The sequence below is a fragment of the Dendrobates tinctorius genome, unplaced genomic scaffold (assembly GCF_039654945.1).
Source record: "Dendrobates tinctorius isolate UK_male_01 unplaced genomic scaffold, ASM3965494v1 ptg000022l, whole genome shotgun sequence".
In the NCBI taxonomy this organism is placed as follows: domain Eukaryota; kingdom Metazoa; phylum Chordata; class Amphibia; order Anura; family Dendrobatidae; genus Dendrobates; species Dendrobates tinctorius.
Window position 1 is genome coordinate 93,484,127 of NW_027361690.1, and position 22,225 is coordinate 93,506,351.

The 22,225-nt window shown below is 41.4% G+C and overlaps 1 protein-coding gene across 1 annotated transcript in view; it reads right to left on the minus strand.

Moving 5' to 3' along the window:
- ITGA11 (integrin subunit alpha 11) overlaps positions 1-22,225 on the minus strand; it is a 243,032-nt gene that overhangs the window by 46,674 nt on the left and 174,133 nt on the right. Inside the window, exons 16-19 of the mRNA XM_073568948.1 lie at positions 19,367-19,533; positions 19,081-19,226; positions 9,144-9,254; positions 2,213-2,298 (exon numbers count right to left, since the gene is read on the minus strand). Of these exons, the coding sequence (XP_073425049.1) occupies positions 2,213-2,298; positions 9,144-9,254; positions 19,081-19,226; positions 19,367-19,533 (510 nt within the window). The remainder of the gene's footprint in view (positions 1-2,212; positions 2,299-9,143; positions 9,255-19,080; positions 19,227-19,366; positions 19,534-22,225) is intronic.

Genomic DNA, 22,225 nt, shown 5'->3' on the forward strand with positions numbered 1-22,225 from the left:
TCTCAATAAGTTTGATGTGTCACATGACCCTCTTCTCATTGAAAAAAATAAAGTTGGATCCAAAATGGCCGACTTCAAAATGCCCACCATGGTCACTACGCATCTTGAAAAGTTTCCCCCCTTCCATATACTAATGTGCCACAAACAGGAAGTTGATATCACCAACCATTCCCATTTTATTTAGGTGTATCCATATAAATGGCCCACCCTGTATAATCTTTACAGAATAACAGAACAAATTCCATACAGGAAAGATATATATCTTTGTACCGTGTTAGCCAGTAGATAGAAAAATATTTAGAATTGAGAGTCCTCAGTGTTTGATACCTTTTAATGGCTAACTGAAAAGATGGTAACAAATTGCATGCTTTCGAGACTACTCAGGTCTCTTCATCAGGCTAATCTAATACAACATCTGAAGAATCACATATTTATACACAAAAGAGCACAGAAATAACGCAATAGATAAGACAAGTGACGTGAAGCAGAATTGTCATTATGGGAGAGGGATAAACATAAATATTGGAACAGTTCACAGATGAGTGTGAAAGTTATATTGTCCTCTGATTGGGGTCTGGTTCTGTGTTGTGTGATGACCCCAGAAGGTCTGAAGAGCAAATTCCTTAGTTGATGTATAACAGGGGTCTCAAACTCGGCAGAGTAAATGGGCCGCACATAAAAAAAAATTTAAACTGGCGGGCCGCATTCCTTTCAAACTTAATACAGTCACAATTGATAGCAGTATCTAAGGGTTAAACGGCCGCGATTGGTGCTCCGTACACCTCATACACACGCTGCTCCGCTCCGTACACCTCGGTCTTCATACACACACGGCTCTGCTCCGTACACCTCGTACACACATGGCTCCTCTCCGTACACCTCATACACACACAGCCCTGCTACATCCACCCTGTAAACCCCTCCTGACCCCACACAGAAACTTACCCAGCACCATGACAATCAGTACAGACAAAGACAGCAGCGTTCTGCGTACACTGAGGCCCCTGATCATGTGACCCTCTGACTCCTCCCCCTCCTGTGACCTCATCACGGGTCCTGTGCACACAGAACACACAGCCATCGCGCACTCCTGGATGGCTGTGTGCCTGCCTTCCCCCTTCTACCTGCCTCAGGGGGTGAGACTTGTGGTGCACTGCGTGCTGCAGATGACTGCCTCAGGGGCCACATGCGGCCCGCGGGCCACGTGTTTGAGACCTCTGATGTAAAAGGACATAAATCCATTCTACATATTCATTCCTGCACTGAGTGTGTCAAAGGTTGTCATAAATTTATACTCCCAAACTCTTCTGTCTCTCTGAGACTTGAAGTTACCTTTTAATACAAGTAATTTATTGTCCATCATGCTATGACCGGGGATACAAAAATGTTTTGCCACAGGTAGATCCATTCTTTTTTCTCTTATTGTGTGGCGATGAGAATTCATCCTTGTTCTCAGTTTTTGCCCGGTTTTCCCCACATACAGACCCCCGGTCGGACATTTAGTACAAATAATTAGGTACATCACATTAGATGTGATGCAGCTGAAAGTACCTGGGATATTGTAGTCCTGATGTGAAGGGTCTGGGAGTATAAATTTATGACAACCTTTGACACACTCAGTGCAGGAATGAATGTGTTGCATGGATTTATGTCCTTTTACATCAATTAAGGAATTTGCTCTTCAGACCTTCTGGAGTCATCATACAACACAGAACCAGAGCCCAATCAGAGGACAATATAACTTTCACACTCATCTGTGAACTGTTCCAATATTTATGTTTATCCCTCTCCCATAATGACAATTCTGCATAACGTCACTTGTCTTATCTATTGCGTTATTTCTGTGCTGATTTGTGTATAAATATGCGATTCTTCAGATTTTGTATTAGTCAATGCCTGATGAAGAGACCTGAGTAGTCTGGAAAGCTTGCATTTTGTTACCATCTTTTCAGTTAGACATTAAAAGGTATCAACCACTGAGGACTCTCAATTCTGAATATTTTTTTAGAACAAATTCCAGGAATATAAAATGAGACCAGTAATAACAGAACATATACAACAATTTACATTGCACTAAGGCTGAGCGCTCGTCAGATTGCCTATGGTTTGCAGGGTTTCATATTTTTGCATAAGTGATGTGCTTGTTATATCATATTAAGTTTATATATAGTGACTGATACAGAACTGTTTGTTATCCATGACGTCCACTCACAGTGCAGTTGGAATATCGTGTTTCACATCCAAGAAGAGATCGGGTACACAACGCTCATCCTGATTGCATCCATTCCAGAAAGGGATCTGAACCAGAAGAACAAGAAGAAAAGGTATTATCACACAGGACATCTCTTCTGATATAATGCAAAAGAGGCTCTGCAAAACTCGCGACCTGTACAACCCTCAGTCCATACATGTTACACTAAGGCTCGGGTCACAAAACTGATTTTCTCCATCTGAGAAAATTGTAGAAAATCAGTCGGATTATGCTAATCACACTCTGATAAGAGTTTGATCAGATTGGGATCATCCGATTTTCTAGGAGTTGGAGAGAAAAAAAAAAAGTTTTTCCACCTTCTCTACTATGTCAGTCATTGAAATTCGGACCGCACTTGGATGTCATCCGATTTTTTTCACAGACCCATAGACATCAATGGGCGAGTGCCATCCGACTCTCGGAGGCAAATTGTACATGCTGTAATTCTTTTCTCGGATAACCTGGTCCTGGACCACTATGAATTGTGTATGGATGCATCAGTGGCCTAAACGATTCTTTACCAAGAAGATGGTCCTTTAGGGTAAGTTCACATGTTGCAGATTTGCTATAGACACTTTCAGTAGCAAATTTGCAATTATCTGCAGGGAAGTCAGGAGAGGAAAATCCTCACAAAATTGTGTGGATCTTGTTGGGGATTTCCCTGAGCAGCTTACAGTTGTGCTCAAAAGTTTACATATTTCGGCAGAATGTTTGCTTTCTTTGCCTTTTTTCAGAGAATATGACCGTGGTTTTGTTTTTACAGAGCACCTGATTTACATTTGTTAATCACAGTTTGAACACTGCTGACTGGCATTATCAATTCCTTGGATATCTTTTTGTATCCCTTTCCTGTTTTATACAGTTCAACTACTTTTTCCCATAGATCCGTTGACAATTCTTTTGCTTTCCCCATGTCTCACAATCCAGAAACGTCAGTGGCTGGATGAAAGATGCAAGAATCTGTCTGGATCCCAGAAACTCATTCAGCTTTTATGCACACACACTGATTACAAGCAAACAGGTCACAGGTGAGGATGTTACCTTTAGTAGCCATTCAAACCCATTTGTGTCAACTTTTGTGCATGTTATCAGGCCAAATCACCAGGGTATGTAAATTTATGATCAGGGTCATTTGGATGTTTTGAGTTGTTTGGGTTGTCATTATGATTTATAAAGAGAAAACACAGTAGTTTGACAATAAATGGCTTCACCTAACCATTAGCCATGAGTGGAGAAAAAATTTTGGTGCTATCATTCATATTCTCTGAAAAAAGGCCAAGAAAGCAAAAATTCTGCCGGGGTATGTTAACTTTTGAGCACAACTGTATGTAAAAAAAAAGTAGACCTTTAACAAACTTAATTGTGCACAGCTGATAACACAAAATCCACCATTCCCAATAAGGTGTTGTCACAGCATACCTCCTCCCCCTCCCTGTACAATAACCTGTTTTGTACAGAGGCTTTTTCAGTCACTTCACTGAAGCACTGCAGCTCCTTCAATGTTGCGCTAGAGACAGTAGCACATCAGTACATGGACTTAAAGAGGCTTAGCTGCAGTAATGGATATGGCCTCATGTGGCGCTTTGTGACTATATAATGTTGTCTGCTGATTAGTTGGGGTGCAGAGAGTCAGTCCCCCATTATAGACACATTTTTGGTAATTTTGATGTTAAAAGTCTACAAAGAACTGGAAGTGGTTTATGTTAAAATTGTTCATGGATATTTTTAACACATGATGATCATTAACATCAATTGTCTTTTCATTATTTGGCCACGTATCCCTATATACTAAGCACAATGGTAGTTTTTTACAGCATTGTGCCCTGTCATTACCTCCCTAGTGTGGCAACAGTCATAGAATTAGGCAACAGTCTAATAAGTAGTAGAACATTGAATGTGTAAAGTGAAAGTTAAAGGGTTTCAGAAGAATTCATTTTAATGTAATATAAGTAATGAATGTTATTCACTGGGTGCAATGTTCAATTATATAGAAAAGATCCCCCATGATGGTTTTATATGTAGGGCTGGTTCACTAAATGCTTTTTTTTGGGCTTTCTCAAAATTCCTCATCTGTATTGAAGTTGTGCACCTCAAAGCTTTGAAAGCTTTTTTGCTAAATATCAGCTCATATATTATGGAACTGCATGCATATCAATTACTCTGGCACATGCCTATTACTCTATTTGGTTATTAAGAGAGGGATGGTATTGGTAAAGCAGCATCCCCGCGCATGCTTTAAATAGCAGTATTAACACTGTTTACCATTGCGTTCTTTGCCATCAGACATTTAAAAAAAATCTTTGTAATCTTTCTAGGCAGCTTCATACCTTTACATTTTCTCCATTCCAGCATGATGGAAGACAGGATCTCACTCGCTCTACAGGACCTCATACAGGATTTCACTCGCTATACAGAAACTCATATAGGACCTCTCTCACCCTACAGGATCTCACTCGCTCTTCAGGACCTCATACAGAAGCTCCCTCGCTCTACTGGACCTCAAACAGGTCCTCACTCGCTCTACAGGACCTCACTCACTCTACAGGACCTCATATAGGACTTCACTTGCTCTACAGGACCTCATACAGGACCTCATTTGCTCTATAGGACCTCATACAGGACCTCGCTCGCTCTACAGAACCTTATAAAGGATCTCACTCGCTCTACAGGACATCATACAGCACCTCGCTCGCTCTACAGAACCTCATACAGGATCTCACTCGCTCTACAGGACATCATACAGGACCTCGCTCACTCTACAGAACCTCATACAGGATCTCACTTACTTTACAGGACCTCACTCACTCTACAGGACCTCATACAGGACATCACTCGCTCTACAGAACCTTATATAGGACCTCACAGGCTCTACAGGACCTCACTCGCACTACAGAACCTCATATAGGACTTCATTTGCTCTAAAGGACCTCATAAGGCCCTAATTTGCTCTATAGGACCTCATACAAGACCTCACTCGCTCTACAGGACCTCATACAGAACCTTACTTGCTCTACAGGATCTCATACAGGACCTCACTCACTATACAGGATCTCATACAGGACCTCACTCAAACTACAGGACCTCATACAGGATCTCACTCACTCTACAGGACCTCATACAGGATCTCACTCGCTCTACAGAACCACATACAGAACCTCACTCGCTCTACAGGGCCTCATACAGGACTTCACTTTACAAGACCTCATACAGGACCTCACTTGCTCTACAGGACCTCATACAAGTCCTCACTCACTTTACAGGACCTCACACAGGACCTAACTCGCTCTACAGAACCTCATACAGGACCTCACTCGCACTACAGGACCTCATATAGGACTTCACTTGCTCTACAGGACCTCATATAGGACTTCACTTGCTCTACAGGACCTCATACAGGCCCTAATTCGCTCTATAGGACCACATACAAGTCCTCACTCGCTCTATAGGACCTCATACAGAACCTCACTCGCTCTACAGGACCTCATACAGGTCCTCACTTACTTTACAGGACCTCACTCGTTCTACAGGACCTCATACAGGATCTTACTCGCTCTACATCTCATCTACTACACTTTCTTATGTTTGATCCAAAACTCAAACTTAAATTAGGTAAAGCTTTACATTGTTTTCTTATTTTTTTTTCTTCCAATATGGCAGGCTTAACTTTTTTTATGTTTAGTATAATGGAAGTCAAAGGTAATCTTATATGGAACTACATAAGCATAAGTTTAAAAAAACATGTGACATGCACAAATATGAACAAGTCGGTCGGACAGTGTTCACACCACCCACTGACTGAAACACAAAAAGAAACACAGAATGACAAATGTGCAGAAATACCCTGCAGTAACAAATAAGACAGTAATCAGCAAGTGCTGGTAAAAAGATGGCAACAAATACAAGGTATTTAGTCGATACGTTTTTTTGCAAAAAAATGTATACCAAGCTACTCCACCTCGTCAAGGTAACCCTTAATGGAGCAGTCCCTATCTAATGTATTAAAACCTGAACATATGAACAGTGTCTAAATGAACAGGATTCAGACAGGCGCTTCCTAGTATGGGCACGTGGTGTAAGACAGCTCTTTATGTGCATGTCACACAAGAGAGGGGTGGGGTCTCTCAAACCATGCATAAGCAAGGAAAAAAAGGGATTAAAAACACATGTGACATGCACAAATGTGAACAAGTCGGTCGGACAGTGTTCACACCACCCACTGACTGAAACACAAAATCCCTTTTTTTCCTTGCTTATGCATGGTTTGAGAGACCCCACCCATTTCTTGTATGACATGCAAATAAAGAGCTGTCTTACACCATGTGCCCATACTAGGAAGCGCCTGTCTGAATCCTGTTTCTTTAGACACTGTTCATATGTTCAGGTTTTAATACATTAGATATGGAATGCTCCATTAAGGGTTACCTTGACGAGGTGGAGTAGCTTGGTATACATTTTTTTTTGCAAAAAAACGTATCGACTAAATACCCTGTATTTGTTGCTATCTTTTTATCAGCACTTGCTGATTACTGTCATATTTTGTTACTGCAGAGTATTTCTGCACATTTGTCATTCTGTGTTTTCTTTTTGTGTTTCAGTCAGTGGGTGGTGTGAACACTGTCCGACCGACTTGTTCACATTTGTGCATGTCACATGTGTTTTTGATCCCTTTTTTTCCTTGCTTATGCATGGTTTGAGAGACCCCACCCCTCTCTTGTGTGACATGCACATAAAGAGCTGTCTTACACCACGTGCCCATACTAGGAAGCGCCTGTCTGAATCCTGTTCATTTAGACACTGTTCATATGTTCAGGTTTTAATACATTAGATAGGGAATGCTCCATTAAGGGTTACCTTGACGAGGTGGAGTAGCAAAAATGTTATTTTGCAAAAAAAGTATCGACTAAATACCCTGTATTTGTTGCCATCTTTTTACCAGCACTTGCTGATTACTGTCATATTTTGTTACTGCAGGGTATTTCTGCACATTAGCATAAGTTTGTATAGTCTACATTTGCCTCCAACAGAAAAAAATGCATATATTCACCTAAAAAAATATAGTGATTGATATCTATATAACTGTATGCCTTGTCTTGCCCTTTGACAGTTTTGTTAAAAATCTCACACAGATGGAATACAGCTGCATTTCCTATTTGCAGTATGAATACACGTTCAATAAAAAGAGATATATTTAAACATTGGTGTGAACCTAGCCTTGGACTCGTCCAATGAGTTTTCCACTTTAGTGGCATTCTGGTGTGTGCAGTTTGCTCGGCTCTTTCTGTAACTTCCATAGACTCCTTCAGTAAGGACTGTACACAAACGCTGTCACCTTACCATTGAAGTATATAAAAATTATGGCAGCCAGCATTAAAGAACTGATCCACCTGATTCCCATTCTACCAACTGGTGAGAGCTTATTGGGGGCCCATCAAGGGTTAATAACATATCCTCTGGATAAGCCATATGTGCCTAGGATAGGAATACCGCTCTAGGACGTTGCTAATTCAGAATCCACAATGCAGATTTTTGTATACCAAATCTTCATTTTCTTCTTCTGCCATTTCTGTATCCAGATTGTCTACTTTTTCAAGACACTAATGAAAATCTTCACGTGACCCCTTCAACTACTTGTGAATATGATGTATAGAATATAAAGTTGAGCAAAAAGATTTGCATGGCCTTGTGCAGCATACCGTCCGATCCTCGATACCACCTAGACCACTCTTCATTTCTGCACTCGGCATCTTTGCGGCTTTTCAACTAGGCCTCATATGACATTGTGACAAGCATCATACCGTGTTGTACTGATATCAAGGGATCCGGTAACATCCATGTGTCTGGACATGCTCCGGCCATGTCATTGAGGGGTGCTGAGCTGTGCTGCCCAGCGACATCCTTGGTAGATGTCCCTGGGCAGCACTGGCATGCTTCCATTGGACTCTAGCACTGCTGAGACTTCAATCCTTCCAGCCAGTTTTCCTGTTCTCTCAGTGAGCTCATTAGTCTTAGATGATTAGTTCTCTCCTGGAGCCATGGGCCAGACTCCTTCCTATTTAAAGGGAACCTGTCTACTGAAAAAACACTATTAACTGCAGATATGGGGTCATTCTATAGGTTACTAACATTGTGAACCTGCCTGGCGCCGGCAGTTAGACCCATGCTGCCAGGAGAAAATTTACTTATTTCCCCCAGCAGCGTTCAGATTTCAGTCAAGTGGGGGGTGCTGGGGCGGGTTCAGTCACTGATCTGTGTATAGAGAGCGGTGACTGTAATGCTGAGCTGCTGTCACATCCCTATACAGGGGTTAAAAGGTGAAGGTCAGAGTTCCTCTCATATTCGGAGTAGCCAGTGGAAAGCCAGTTTATGGAAGCCTTGTTTAGGGCTGCCAGGTAATTTCAAACAGAGCCTTTTTATATGACCTTAGTAATTGCAAGATGCACCCTGGGTGGAGGCGCAGAAGTGAAGCCTGGGCAAGCAGCCATGGAGGACTAGACAGAACTTCAGACCAGGGCAGTCCAGTCGTTAAGTCAAATAGAATAGTTTTTGTTTTGCACAATCACAAGTGACATGATTCCTCAAGATTCCTGTCTTGACCTTTTGTGGACCTAAAATTGACCTGCATTGCAGAGATCCCGCTTGCTCTTTAGAGCCGACCCAAACTTTTTATAAAGTTAGTCAATAACATCTCATCCTGTGGAAACGTTCACAAAACTTCTGCAGCTGCAGATTTTAGTGCAGAGTTACTGCTGAATTTATCATAGCGGAAAAAGTGACCTGATGCCCAAACTTCTCTATATGCCAAATTTAGTTTCATTGTACGTCTCATTTTTTTCCACTAGGTTTTATGTTACTTTTACTAAACTTTCTTTTTTACTTTAAATAAATAACATACCGACACTTTGAGAGATGTTGGCCAACCCTCATCCAGTACAGGTCCCTGCTCTGTAAATGCCAGTTCATACTCCAAGGAAAATGTTATAGGCTTCACGTAGTCTGCGGTATCCTAAAGAGAAAGGGTCAGACATCAAAACAAGCCACAGAATAATGTGTAGAAATATATTATCCCCTTAAGCCCAGAAGCTTTTCAATTTTCCGCCAATATGGCCATGTGAGGGCTTGTTTTTTTCGGGACGAGTTGTACTTTTAAATGACACTATTGGTTTTGCCATGTAGTGTACTAGAAAATGGGGAAAAAAATCCAATTGCAGTGAAATTGCAAAAAAGTGCAGTCCCACACTTGTTTTTTGTTTGGCTTTTTTACTAGGTTCACTAAATGCTAAAACTGACCTACCATTATGATTCTCCAGGTCATTACGAGTTCATAGACACCAAACATGTCTAGGTTCTTTTTGATCTAAGTGGTGAAAAAAATTCCAAACTTTGTTAAAAAAAATGCACCGTATTCCAAGACCCATAGCGGCCCGAGCTGAAATTTTTAATGATACCGTTTTGGTGCAGATACGATCTTTTGATCGCCCGTTATTACATTTTAATGCATTGTCGCGGCGACCAAAAAAATGTAATTCTGGCGTTTTTAATTTTTTCTCACTACGCCGTTTAGCGATCAAGTTAATCCTTTTTTTATAGATCGGGCGATTCTGGACGTGGCGACACCAAATATGTGCATGTTTGATTTTATTTTTATTGTTTTATTTTGAATGGGGTGAAAGGGGGGTAATTTAAACTTTTATATATTTTTTATATTTTGAAAAACAGCGGTAATGAGCAGATCGCCTCTTTATAGCAAATTTACTCACTTGCTATGAGCGCCAACCACTGGGTGGCGCTCATAGCAAGCTGGCACTGACAACCATAGAGGTCTCCAAGAGACCTCAGGTTTTCATGCCGACACACAGGTGACCTACGATCACGTGACGGCGCGCTAGTTAAATGCCGCAGTCAGCGGCAAATAACTAGTTAATAGCCACGGGTGGATCGCGATTCCACCTGCGGCTATTGCGGGCACATGTCAGCTGTTCAAAACAGCTGACATATCCCAGGAAAGATGTGGGCTTACTGCCGGAGCCCACATCAAAGGGAGGGAGTCGACATCGGCGTACTATTACGCCCGATGTCGGAAAGGGTATAAAGATCTATTTAACAGCAGTGATATATGTAGAAGTGACCAAGCTTCATAACAAAGATAAAATCAGTGTCCCTTTATGCTGCAACAGAGGAGTAGGTAGGGGTTTAGCTCTGGGGATGGGGGGCAAACATCTGAGTGGGCCCCTAACCAGGTAAAGCTGATTACAACTACAATGGCGCACCCTAATTGTGGGCATAGGGGAACCTTAGCAGATGACCATGGTATCTCTATGCAAAGACCAACACCGATATTACCGCCATATGGTACCCATATAGCGGTAGATACCAGTCCTACAGAACATATAAGAGAATACAGTATAGTTATTTATGGTGACTTAAAGCTGACTCTTTCTGATGGAGTCATTCATTTTTCCCCATCTTTGCCATCATGCCCCGACCATCATGACAACTTCTTCCAGCCATGAATCATCTGCAGAACTTACAATAAAGACACATTTGACTTCTCACATTGTTAACACCGTCCCCATCTATTCCTAACTTGCAAAAACTCCTCATCCTGCTGATACCCCAATGCTGAGCCGCTGCTGCTGTGTCCATATTACTTCACCTGATGTGTGTAACAATATCGGCTCTTCTTACTGGCCCTCATAATATTGGCCACAACTGTGCACCTTACAAGGTAAAATGCCTCCTTTGCGCTCTATAGATGGTAAAATTGCCCCCTAGAAAATATTAATGACCTGTTCAAGTGCCCAAGGAAACAGTGTCCACATTTAGTCACTAGAAAAAAATACTGCCCCATGCACACCTTTGACAGTCACAATACTGAGAGCCCCTATAACAGCAATGCTTCTTAAGTGCCCACTTACTATTTAATAATGTCCCCCGAGTCCCCCTATCTAGAGCTCTCCTATACACAGTATGAAAGGCCCACTGCTTCCATATACACAGTATGATGGTCCCACAGCTCCCCTATACACAGTATGATGGGCCCACAGCTTCTCTATAGACAGTATAAGGGGCCCAAAGTTTCCCTGTATACAACATGATGACCCCCAGCTTCCCTATACACAGTATGATGGGCCCGCAGCTTATTTGTACACAGTATAATGGTTTCACAGCTCCCCTATACAGAGTATGACAGGCCCACTGCTCACATATACACAGTATGATGGGCCCACAGCTCCCCAATACACAGTATGATTAGCTCACAGCTTCTCTATACACTGCATGATGGGCCCAAACAGGGTTGGACTGGGGCACCGGGACACCGGAGAATGCTCCAGTTGCCCACCCCCCCAGCCCCAGCTCTAGGCACCCACAAAGGGGGCCCCCTGCATCTGCAGCCCCTTTATGAAGTGCACAGACTGTGAACAGCATTCCTTACAGTGAATAACGCTGTGCATCCTCTGAAGTCCTTGCTCGTATTTCCCAAACCCCCCTACATCACCTCTCTCTCTCTCTCTCTCTCTCTCCCTGCAAGTGTCAGGTTAAGTTGAGATTGGGGGGGGCATCTCACAGTACAGAAGAGGTCAGACAGGGGGCAGGAAAATGTCTGCAACACAATTGAAGTACCAGGATCTGGTAAGTATACATATATATGTGTATCTGTGTGTACATGTGCAGTATACATTGTGTGTGTCTGTATATGTGTATATAGTATGTGTGTGCATATATACAGTATATAGTATGATTGTGTATATCTCTGGTGCATGTGAGTATATTTATATATACAGTTGTGGCCAAAAGTATTGACACCCCTGGAATTCTGTCAGATAATGCTCAGTTTCTTCCTGAAAATGATTGCAAACACAATTTCTTTGGTATTATTATCTTCATTTAATTTGTCTTAAATAAAAAAACACAAAAAGAATTGTCCTAAAGCCAAATTGGATATAATTCCACACCAAACATAAAAAAGAGGGTGGACAAAAGTATTGGCACTGTTCGAAAAATCATGTGATGCTTCTCTAATTTGTGTAATTAACAGCACCTGTAACTTACCTGTGGCACCTAACAGGTGTTGGCAATAACTAAATCACACTTGCAGCCAGTTGACATGGATTAAAGTTGACTCAACCTCTGTCATGTGTCCTTGTGTGTACCACATTGAGCATGGAGAAAAGAAAGAAGACCAAAGAACTGTCTGAGGACTTGAGAAACCAAATTATGAGGAAGCATGAGCAATCTCAAGCCTACAAGTCCATCTCCAAAGACCTGAATGTTCCTGTGTCTATCGTCGCAGTGTCATCAAGAAGTTTAAAGCCCATGGCACTGTGGCTAACATCCCTAGATGTGGACGGAAAAGAAAAATTGACAAGAGATTTCAACGCAAGATTGTGCGGATGTTGGATAAAGAACCTCGACTAACATCCAAACAAGTTCAAGCTGCCCTGCAGTCCGAGGGTACAACAGTGTCAACCCGTACTATCCGTCGGCGTCTGAATGAAAAGCGACTGTATGGTAGGAGACCTAGGAAGGCCCCACTTCTTACCCCGAGACATAAAAAAGCCAGGCTGGAGTTTGCCAAAACTTACCTGAAAAAGCCTAAAACATTTTGGAAGAATGTTCTCTGGTCAGATGAGACAAAAGTAGAGCTTTTTGGGCAAAGGCATCAACATAGAGTTTGCAGGAGAAAAAAGAGGCATTCAAAGAAAAGAACACGGTCCCTACAGTCAAACATGGCGGAGGTTCCCTGATGTTTTGGAGTTGCTTTGCTGCCTCTGGCACTGGACTGCTTGACCGTGTGCATGGCATTATGAAGTCTGAAGACTACCACCAAATTTTGCAGCATAATGTAGGGCCCAGTGTGAGAAAGCTGGGTCTCCCTCAGAGGTCATGGGTCTTCCAGCAGGACAATGACCCAAAACACACTTCAAAAAGCACTAGAAAATGGTTTGAGAGAAAGCACTGGAGACTTCTAAGGCGGCCAGCAATGAGTCCAGACCTGAATCCCATAGAACACCTGTGGAGAGATCTAAAAATGGCAGTTTGGAGAAGGCACCCTTCAAATATCAGGGACCTGGAGCAGTTTGCCAAAGAAGAATGGTCTAAAATTCCAGCAGAGCATTGTAAGAAACTCATTGATGGTTACCAGAAGCGGTTGGTCGCAGTTATTTTGGCTAAAGGTTGTGCAACCAAGTATTAGGCTGAGGGTGCCAATACTTTTGTCCGGCCCATTTTTGGAGTTTTGTGTGAAATGATCAATGTTTTGCTTTTTGCTTCATTCTCTTTTGTGTTTTTTCATTTAAGACAAATTAAATGAAGATAATAATACCAAAGAATTTGTGTTTGCAATCATTTTCAGGAAGAAACTGAGTACTATCTGACAGAATTGCAGGGGTGTCAATACTTTTGGCCACAACTGTATGCACGTACATTCAGTATATAGGATGTGTGTCTGTGTATATTATACTGTATTTGTATACTGCATGTGTGCACTATATTGTGTATATGTATGTGAGCATACTGTATATAAACTGAATGTTTCTGTGTATGTATACCTTATATATGTCCTTGCACACACTGTATGTCTGTGTGCCGTCCGTGTTTAACATTGAAAGTATGTGAGAAGCTTTGTAATTTCTTTTCCAGTATCCATACCGGAAAATCATGGATGGCACATGGACAACACACTGATTGAAAACACTGGTGACACTAATATCAGTGTAACACGTGCGTGTTTTATATGGACATGTGAAGGGGGCCTAACAGTGTTGTTGAGGGGAAAGTTTGTTGGGCTGCTTCAATGGTGCTGCTGGGTGATCCCAGCATATTCCCAGCATAATTTGAGCTAATTGTGTGCATTTGCATTACTGAGTAGATGCTGGGAATATGCTGAGACGGCTTGTAGGCAAATTTGATTTCCGATTTTTAAAATTGGGAAAGGTGAAATTCCTATTTCTTTGGGAACTATACATTTTGTTCAGTAAAGTCAGTTTTATATAATATTTATTTTTATCTAGTAAATAATACTCATTTTTTGCTATTGCACTTTAATGGGTGCTCCCATATTTCCAGGATGTGCCACAATAGTAGATGTGGTTCTTACAAATGGAACAGGCATCTGTTTCGCTGTTATTGGAGAGATGGCCAGAATTTTATCTACCTCACCACTTACATCACTGTGTGATGGGGCCCCGTGCTCAAAATAGATGCAAGTTCCATTTTTGGGACTTATACTTTAAGGAAATGAACCTTGAAAGTGTTTATTGTTGTGTTATGCAACTTTCCAACAGGTCCTGAACGAGACATAAGTGTTTCTTTTTTGCCTGGAGTGTTTCTTTAGTTTGTTATTTATACATTAAGTTAAAGTGGTTATTTATTGGCTAATTATTATTATCATTCACTATTATAGCGCCATTTATTCCATGGCGCTTTACATGTGAAAAAGGGGCAAATATAGACAAGTACAATAAACATGAGCAATACAAGGCACACACAAGTACAGAAGGAGACAGGACCCTGCCCGCGAGGGCTCACAGTCTAAAGGGATGGATGAGGATACACTAGGAGAGGGCAGAGCTGGTCGTGCGGCAGTTCAGTAGACTGAGGATCACTGCAGGTTGTAGGCTTGTCGGAAGAGGTGGGTCTTCAGGTTCCTTCTGAAGGTTACCATGGTAGGCTAATAAACACTTTGTTTGTTATTACCTCATTTTGCAACAGAATTGGTATTATTTCTATATAACTGCAAGGTGGGCCCCAAGAATGATTTTTCTCTGGTGGGCCCAAGGTACTACAGTCCAACGCTGGGCCCACAGCTCCCCTATACACAGTATAGGAGCCCACAGTTTCCCCGTATACAATATGATGGGCCCACAGCTTCCTTGTGCACAGTATGATGGTTTCACAGCTCCTCTATCCAGAGTATGACAGGTCCACTGCTCCAATATACACAGTATGATGGACCCACAGCTCCGCTATACACAGCATAATGGGCCTACTGCTTCTCCAAAACATTATATAATGACCCCCACAGTAGTCATCACACTGTATAATGACCCATACAGTAACACCCACACTGTATAATGGCCCTCACACTTTATATTAGCCTCCACAGTAGTCCCTACACTGTATGATGGCCCCTAAACTGTATTATGGCCCTCAGCTAGTCCAGGATCCTGACCAGTACAATGGCAATGTGTTGGTGGACCAATGCGATTTCATTGTGCTGAAGCATGCAATTACATCACCGCACCTGAACTCTGCAGTCCTAACATTCTGTACACAGCAGGCTTAAGGCAACAAGACGGAGAGCAGTAGTGCATGTCACCCTGCATTATCGCAGAGATAAAAGGGGTGGTCCGAAGGCAAACTAAAATGGCATGCTGCGTATGCCAATACAGTTAGGAGTGGTGGTAGCTCTGAGTAGCTCCCTTGGAGTGAGGGGCCCTGGGTGACCGTACCCTCTGCCGTCCAGTAGCTACACTACTGGTGCCTCTGTAAACAATAATTCTTCTTAAGTGCTTGCTTAACATCTAATACACAGGTCTGCAAGGGTAAAATTGTTTAAAAGTAAGAGGTGATTTTTATATATTTTCGATAGCTGAACTCAGTAAAAATATTGAGAAAATTCCATCAATGGCAGTTTTTTCACAAAAACTGACTCCACAGGCTTTTTCTTGTACCACACTATGATCCCTTAATGTCACCTTTTGTGGATGATTTTGGTGTCATTACATTGGTTAGAAGGCAATGGACGCTGTGCTGCGATTAGCTGCTGTGGGCAGAGAAGATTTGGACTTTCCTAAACACTGCAGAACTTTTACACTATTGGCTAAGAAAAAGAACCTGGTAGCTCTTGGAACCTCTTTTTCATGGTACAGAAGAAGACAAAAGGAATTGCATTCATACTTTTCTCAAGACGGTGCTCTAGTGTATTTCAGTGATGTGCCTAAGCTGAAGGAAAAATATTAAATTGAGTACAATGTGAGTGAGTCGAGACTATTGATTCACCCAAAAAACAATCTTAAAGCTGTGCTACCGCACAATGGCAGCAAGTATGCTTCAGTACCGGTACTGGAAGGAAAGCCATGAGAATTTAAACTTTATTCTCAAGAAACTTAATGAAGAGGATCAAGGATGGTTAATATATGGTGATATGAAAGTTCTTTCTTTGTTTCTTGGGCAACAAGTTGTATACATGAAATACCCATGCTTTTTATGTGAATGGGACAGCCAGTGAAGGACTCATCACTGGAGCCAAAAAAGTTGGCCAATGAGAATATCTTTGAAACCTGGAATTGAGAACATAGTTGCAGAAAGCTTAGTTGATCCCACTAAAGTTTTCCTGGCACCACTCCACATTAAGCTTGGACTGATGAAGCAGTTTATGAAAGCTCTACTGAAACAAGAAGAGACTTTTAAGTACCTGTGTACCAAGTTTCAGGGACGGTTCAAAGCAAAACTGAAGGAAAGCCTTTTTGTGGGTCCAGATATTCGGAAACTCATGAAGGACAACATGTTTTAAACAAAAATGAAAACGATTGAGAAAAGGGCTTGGGATTCTTTTAACAAAGTCAGGAAGAAATTTCTAGGTAACAACAAAGATCCAATAAAGATTTTTCTTATTTATCTCGCTTGTACGTACAGTAATTTCACACACGTTTTGTGCAAAATCCATACATGATGGTTAAAAATAGAAGTGCTTTTTGAAATCAGGGCTTAAGAAAACATAAGAATCAGTCATTGAAATTGAAACAATTTTCATAAACCCAAATTTTGCACACCTGTGTATAATTAGTATTCGGCACTCCGGGACTATGAAGAGATGCTTGAGTAGGGTTCCAATCCATGATAGAAAAAAATAAACAGAACTTGACAATCAAGAGAGGTATGCAAAAAGAATGACATTTTATTCATAGTGGACTAATTGGATTGTGAATAAAATGTAATTCCTGTTGCATACCTCTCTTGAGTTCCGAGTTCTACTTATATTAACATGTAATAATGTCCCTTGAATCCCCCTCATATACAGTAATAATGGCTCCAGTATTGTTGATGTGAGCGGTGGTCATGTGCAGGTACGAAACTTGCAATCATGTGTCGACTACACTTTTTCGGCTTCTTTCAATTATCTTCTATTAAAAGATGCCAAACTTGTCTAGATTGCACATTTTCAATGTTACAGCAGATACAGTTAGGCCCATATATATTTGGACAGAGACAACATTTTTCTACTTTTGGTCCTAGACATTACCACAATGAATTTTAAACAAAACAATTCAGACTTTCCGCTTTCATTTGAGGGTATCCACATTAAAATTGGATGAAGGGTTTAGGAGTTTCAGCTCCTTAACATGTGCCACCCTGTTTTTAAAGGGACCAAAAGTAATTGGACAGATTAAATAATTGTAAATAAAATGTTCATTTCTAGTACTTGGTTGAAAACCCTTTATTGGCAATGACTGCCCGAAGTCTTAAACTCATGGACATCACCAAACGCTGTGTTTCCTCCTTTTTGATGCTCTGCCAGGCCTTGACTGCGGTGGTTTTCAGTTGCTGTTTGTTTGTCGGCCTTTCTGTCTGAAGTTTAGTCTTTAACAAGTGAAATGCATGCTCAATTGGGTTGAGATCAGGTGACTGACTTGGCCATTCAAGAATATTCCACTTCTTTGGTTTAATAAACTCCTGGGTTGCTTTGGCCTTATGTTTTGGGTCATTGTCCATCTGTAGTATGAAACGACGACCAATCAGTTTGGCTGCATTTGGCTGGATCTGAGCACACAGTATGGCTCTGAATACCTCAGAATTCATTCGGCTGCTCCTGTCCTGTGTCACATCATTAATAAACACTAGTGATCCAGTGCCACTGGCAGCCATGCATGCCCAAGCCATCACACTGCCTCCGCCGTGTTTTACAGATGATGCGGTATGCTTTGGATCATGAGCTGTACCACGCCTTCGCCATACTTTTCTCCTTCCATCATTCTGGTAGAGGTTGATCTTGGTTTCATCTGTCCAAAGAATGTTCTTCCAGAACTGTGCTGGCTTTTTTAGATATTTTTTAGCAAAGTCCAGTCTAGCCTTTTTGTTCTTGATGCTTATGAGTGGCTTGCACCATGCAGTGAACCCTCTGTATTTACTTTCATGCAGTCTTCTCTTTATGGTAGATTTGGATATTGATACGCCTACCTCCTGGAGAGTGTTGTTCACTTGGTTGGCTGTTGTGAAGGGGTTTCTCTTCACCATGGAGACTATTCTGCGATCATCCACCACTGTTGTCTTCCGTGGGCGCCCAGGTCTTTTTGCATTGATGATTTCACCAGTGCTTTCTTTCTTTCTCAGGATGTACCAAACTGTAGATTTTGCCACTCCTAATGTTGTAGCAATTTCTCGGATGGGTTTTTTCTGTTTTTGCAGCTTAAGGATGGCTTGTTTCACCTGCATGGAGAGCTCCTTTGATCGCATGTTTCCTTCACAGCAAAACCTTCCAAATGCAAGCACCACATCTCAAATCAACTCTAGGCCTTTTATCTGCTTAATTGAGAATGAGATAATGAAGGGATTGCCCACACCTGTCCATGAAATAGCCTTGGCGTTAACTGTCCAATTACTTTTGGTCCCTTTAAAAACAGGGTGGCACTTGTTAAGGAGCTGAAACTCCTAAACCCTTCATCCAATTTTAATGTGGATACCCTCAAATGAAAGCTGAAAGTCTGAACTTCAACTGCATCTGAATTGTTTTGTTTAAAATTCATTGTGGTAATGTCTACAACCAAAATTAGAAAAATGTTGTCTGTCCAAATATATATGGACCTAACTATAGAAAGGTTCACACTTACCAGTACATGGAAGTTGAGCTGCTGACACTGGCTGTGTCCACTTGTGGCTCTGATGGTCTTGATGAAGTGCTTGTCTCCTCCAATGTCATCAATCACAGCACGAGGGGTGTATCTCTTCTCATCAATCGTCACATTGTATTTAATGGCTGGAAGTACATAAAGAGCAATAGTCGTATAACGATATTGTGAGACATACAAATACTTTTTCTGTATTGTCTTCCACAAGAGATATTAGAAATGGACACTACATAGATATTGGGTTTAAAGAAAAAAAAAGGTCACTGACCAACACTTTGTCCTTGGAACTGTGGAGCTTTGAACCAAGGCGAGAAGCAGACAAATGCCGACATACATGTCGCCTCCCGTCCATTTCTGCGACATTCTTTGCTAAAAATATTGATTTTAGGTGGCTCAAACCTGATGGTTGCATTGATTTGAATAACGCTGCGAGTCCTGAACAACACACATAAAAAATCAAAAATGACTACTTTTTACATTAGATTTTTGTCAACCCTTATAACAAAAAAAAATATTCTGATTTATTTTTATAATATAACTTTACAGGGTGTCAGATTTCCAAATCACTGAACATATTATGAGTTTGTGCTGATACTTGTAGAGTTTACACTGAAGCATAATGTATTCTTATTTAATGGACAGTACTATGACCAGTTCAGGGGAACTGCAATGGGGAGCACTTGTGCTTCCCATATATGCAAATTTTATGAGGGCTGGTGGGAGGATTCCATTGTGTCTTCCGAGACATCTGAACCTTGAATGTCTTTGACTGTGTTTCGATTGGGGATTATTGACAATATCCTGATTTTACGGACAAATACGGTGAAATTGTTTCAGGAATTTGTTCATTATCTGAATATCAACAAGATAGGCCTATGCTTTACTTATGAGATTCATAAGAATGCCATCTCCTTTATGGATCACAAGATTTCTAAGTCAGGCATTTGTCTATTTGTTCGTATTATTACAGTGTATCTGTTTGATGCTTTGGTATATTTATCATTATCTATCTATCTATCTATCTATCTATCTATCTATCTATCTATCTCTCTCTCTCTCTCATGTCTATCTGTCTATCTCTTGGGGGATATGATTTTCACTAATTGGTGAAGGTTGGACTGCATTTTGTGATTGTCAAACATAGGTACAGTATATAATGTATGTCTGTAATTTTATCTCCATTACTAATGGTAGTTTGAAAAAGTTTTATCACAACTATTCTTACTATTGAGACTCAGACTGGCCCACAGGGGAACAGGTGAATTCCCTGGTGGGCCGCTTTGCAGGAGTGAACTTCCCAACCAGCTACATGAGCAGTGGTTTGCATAATACCCCATGTACAGACAAGGTCGGCATCTTGTCATTCATGTAACAATTCAGTTATTTTTGTAGAGAATGACATGTAAATTTTGTGAACAAGAATCAGATATTACAAGTAGTAGAATAGTGGGCTTTCAGAATCAAAGTCACTGGTGGTCCATTGGCACCCAAGTCCGACACTGTCATCAGGCCATGTGACTGGAGTGCTCCAATATGTAACAATCACTATTACTTAATAATGACTGATTCAAGATTCAAGATTCAAAGAAGCTTTATTGGCAGGACTAAATACACATTAGTTTTGCCAAAGCAAGTGTACAAAAGGGAATAGGGATAGGGACTGTAGGCATGTTGGGAAGGGGCTGTAGGAAAGGTAGATGGGGCAGATCCAGGATGGGGGCTATAGAAGTCCGTGGCATAGGGAAGGTGGGTGGGGGGATGGGGGCAGATCCACGATGGGGGCTATAGAAGTCCATGGCATAGGGAAGGTGGATGGGGGGATGGGGGAAGATCCAGGGTGGGGGCCATAGAAGTCCATGGCATATCATGACTGTCTTTCTCGCAGTCTATGGCATTCGCTCACATATTGCGCTGCTATCTCCACTGCTCTCTTCTTCCCAGCAGGATATATGTTTTCTCTTCCTCCTTCATGGTGATGAAATCCAGGAAGAGATGTGAGAGTCTCCTGAAGTGAGTGTCCCTCACTGCTGAGTATTTGGGGCAGTGTAGCAAGAAGTGGGTCTCATCCTCCTGGGCCTCCAGGTCACAGTGTTGGCACAGTCTTTCCTCCCTGGGCTTGTAGCTCTGCCTGTGTCGGCCAGATTCGATGGCCAGACTGTTAGCACTGAGTCTATATCGGCTCAGGATCTTGCGGTCTCTGGGGTCCGGGAGTTTCTCCAGGTATGGGGCCAGTCTGTAGTCTCTCTGTAGACTCTGGTACATGGTCAGTTTCTGTGAGCTGATGATGTCGTTCTTCCAGTCACTTACGTACCTCTCCTGGCCTTCGTCTACCTGATTCTGGCTTTTGTCAGGTTGTTGTGATTGGTGTTCTGGTCAGGTTGGGTTTCGGTGAGGTGATATAAATATGTAATAGACATCACAGCACTTGTTGGTGTATGTTTAGCATAGGATAGCATTGGGATCTTACTACATGCAGGCCATATTTATATACATAATGCAGGTTCCTAAACATAATCTATGTTGCTTACTAGACAGTCTTTAATGACCCTATAGGGCAGTGTTGCCCAACTCCAATCCTCAAGAGCCACCGACAGATCATGTTTTCATGATTTCCTTAGTATTGTGCAAGTGATAATTTCATCATCTGTACAATACTAAGGAAATTCTGAAAACATGATCTGTCGGTGGCTCTCAAGGACTCAAGAACATATAGACGAAAGGTTATATGGTCCACTATTGGGTTAACAGTGTATACATCCTTGCTTACACAATTAGGTAACAATGAGGTAGAAGTCAGAGTTTAACATGAATTGTCAACACTGTGATACATTACTATAAACAAATCCATAGTTATTCTAGTAAGGTTCATATACATAGGGGGTGTAGGACGAATATTTGTCTGGTTAAGCATATTTATTTCTATGCAAATGAGACTCTGTTTTATTTTTAAATGTAATCACCAGATATCGGAAATTAAAGTTTAATGGATGAACTGCCCCAATTTGGGCAGATGCGTCCAGACAGTGAGTTAGGAGAGTAGTAGTATAGAAATTAGAAAAATGTTTGAAAGCCATGCCATTTTATTTCATGAAAAAGCTGCTTTTTTGTACTTATTTGTACAGTATTG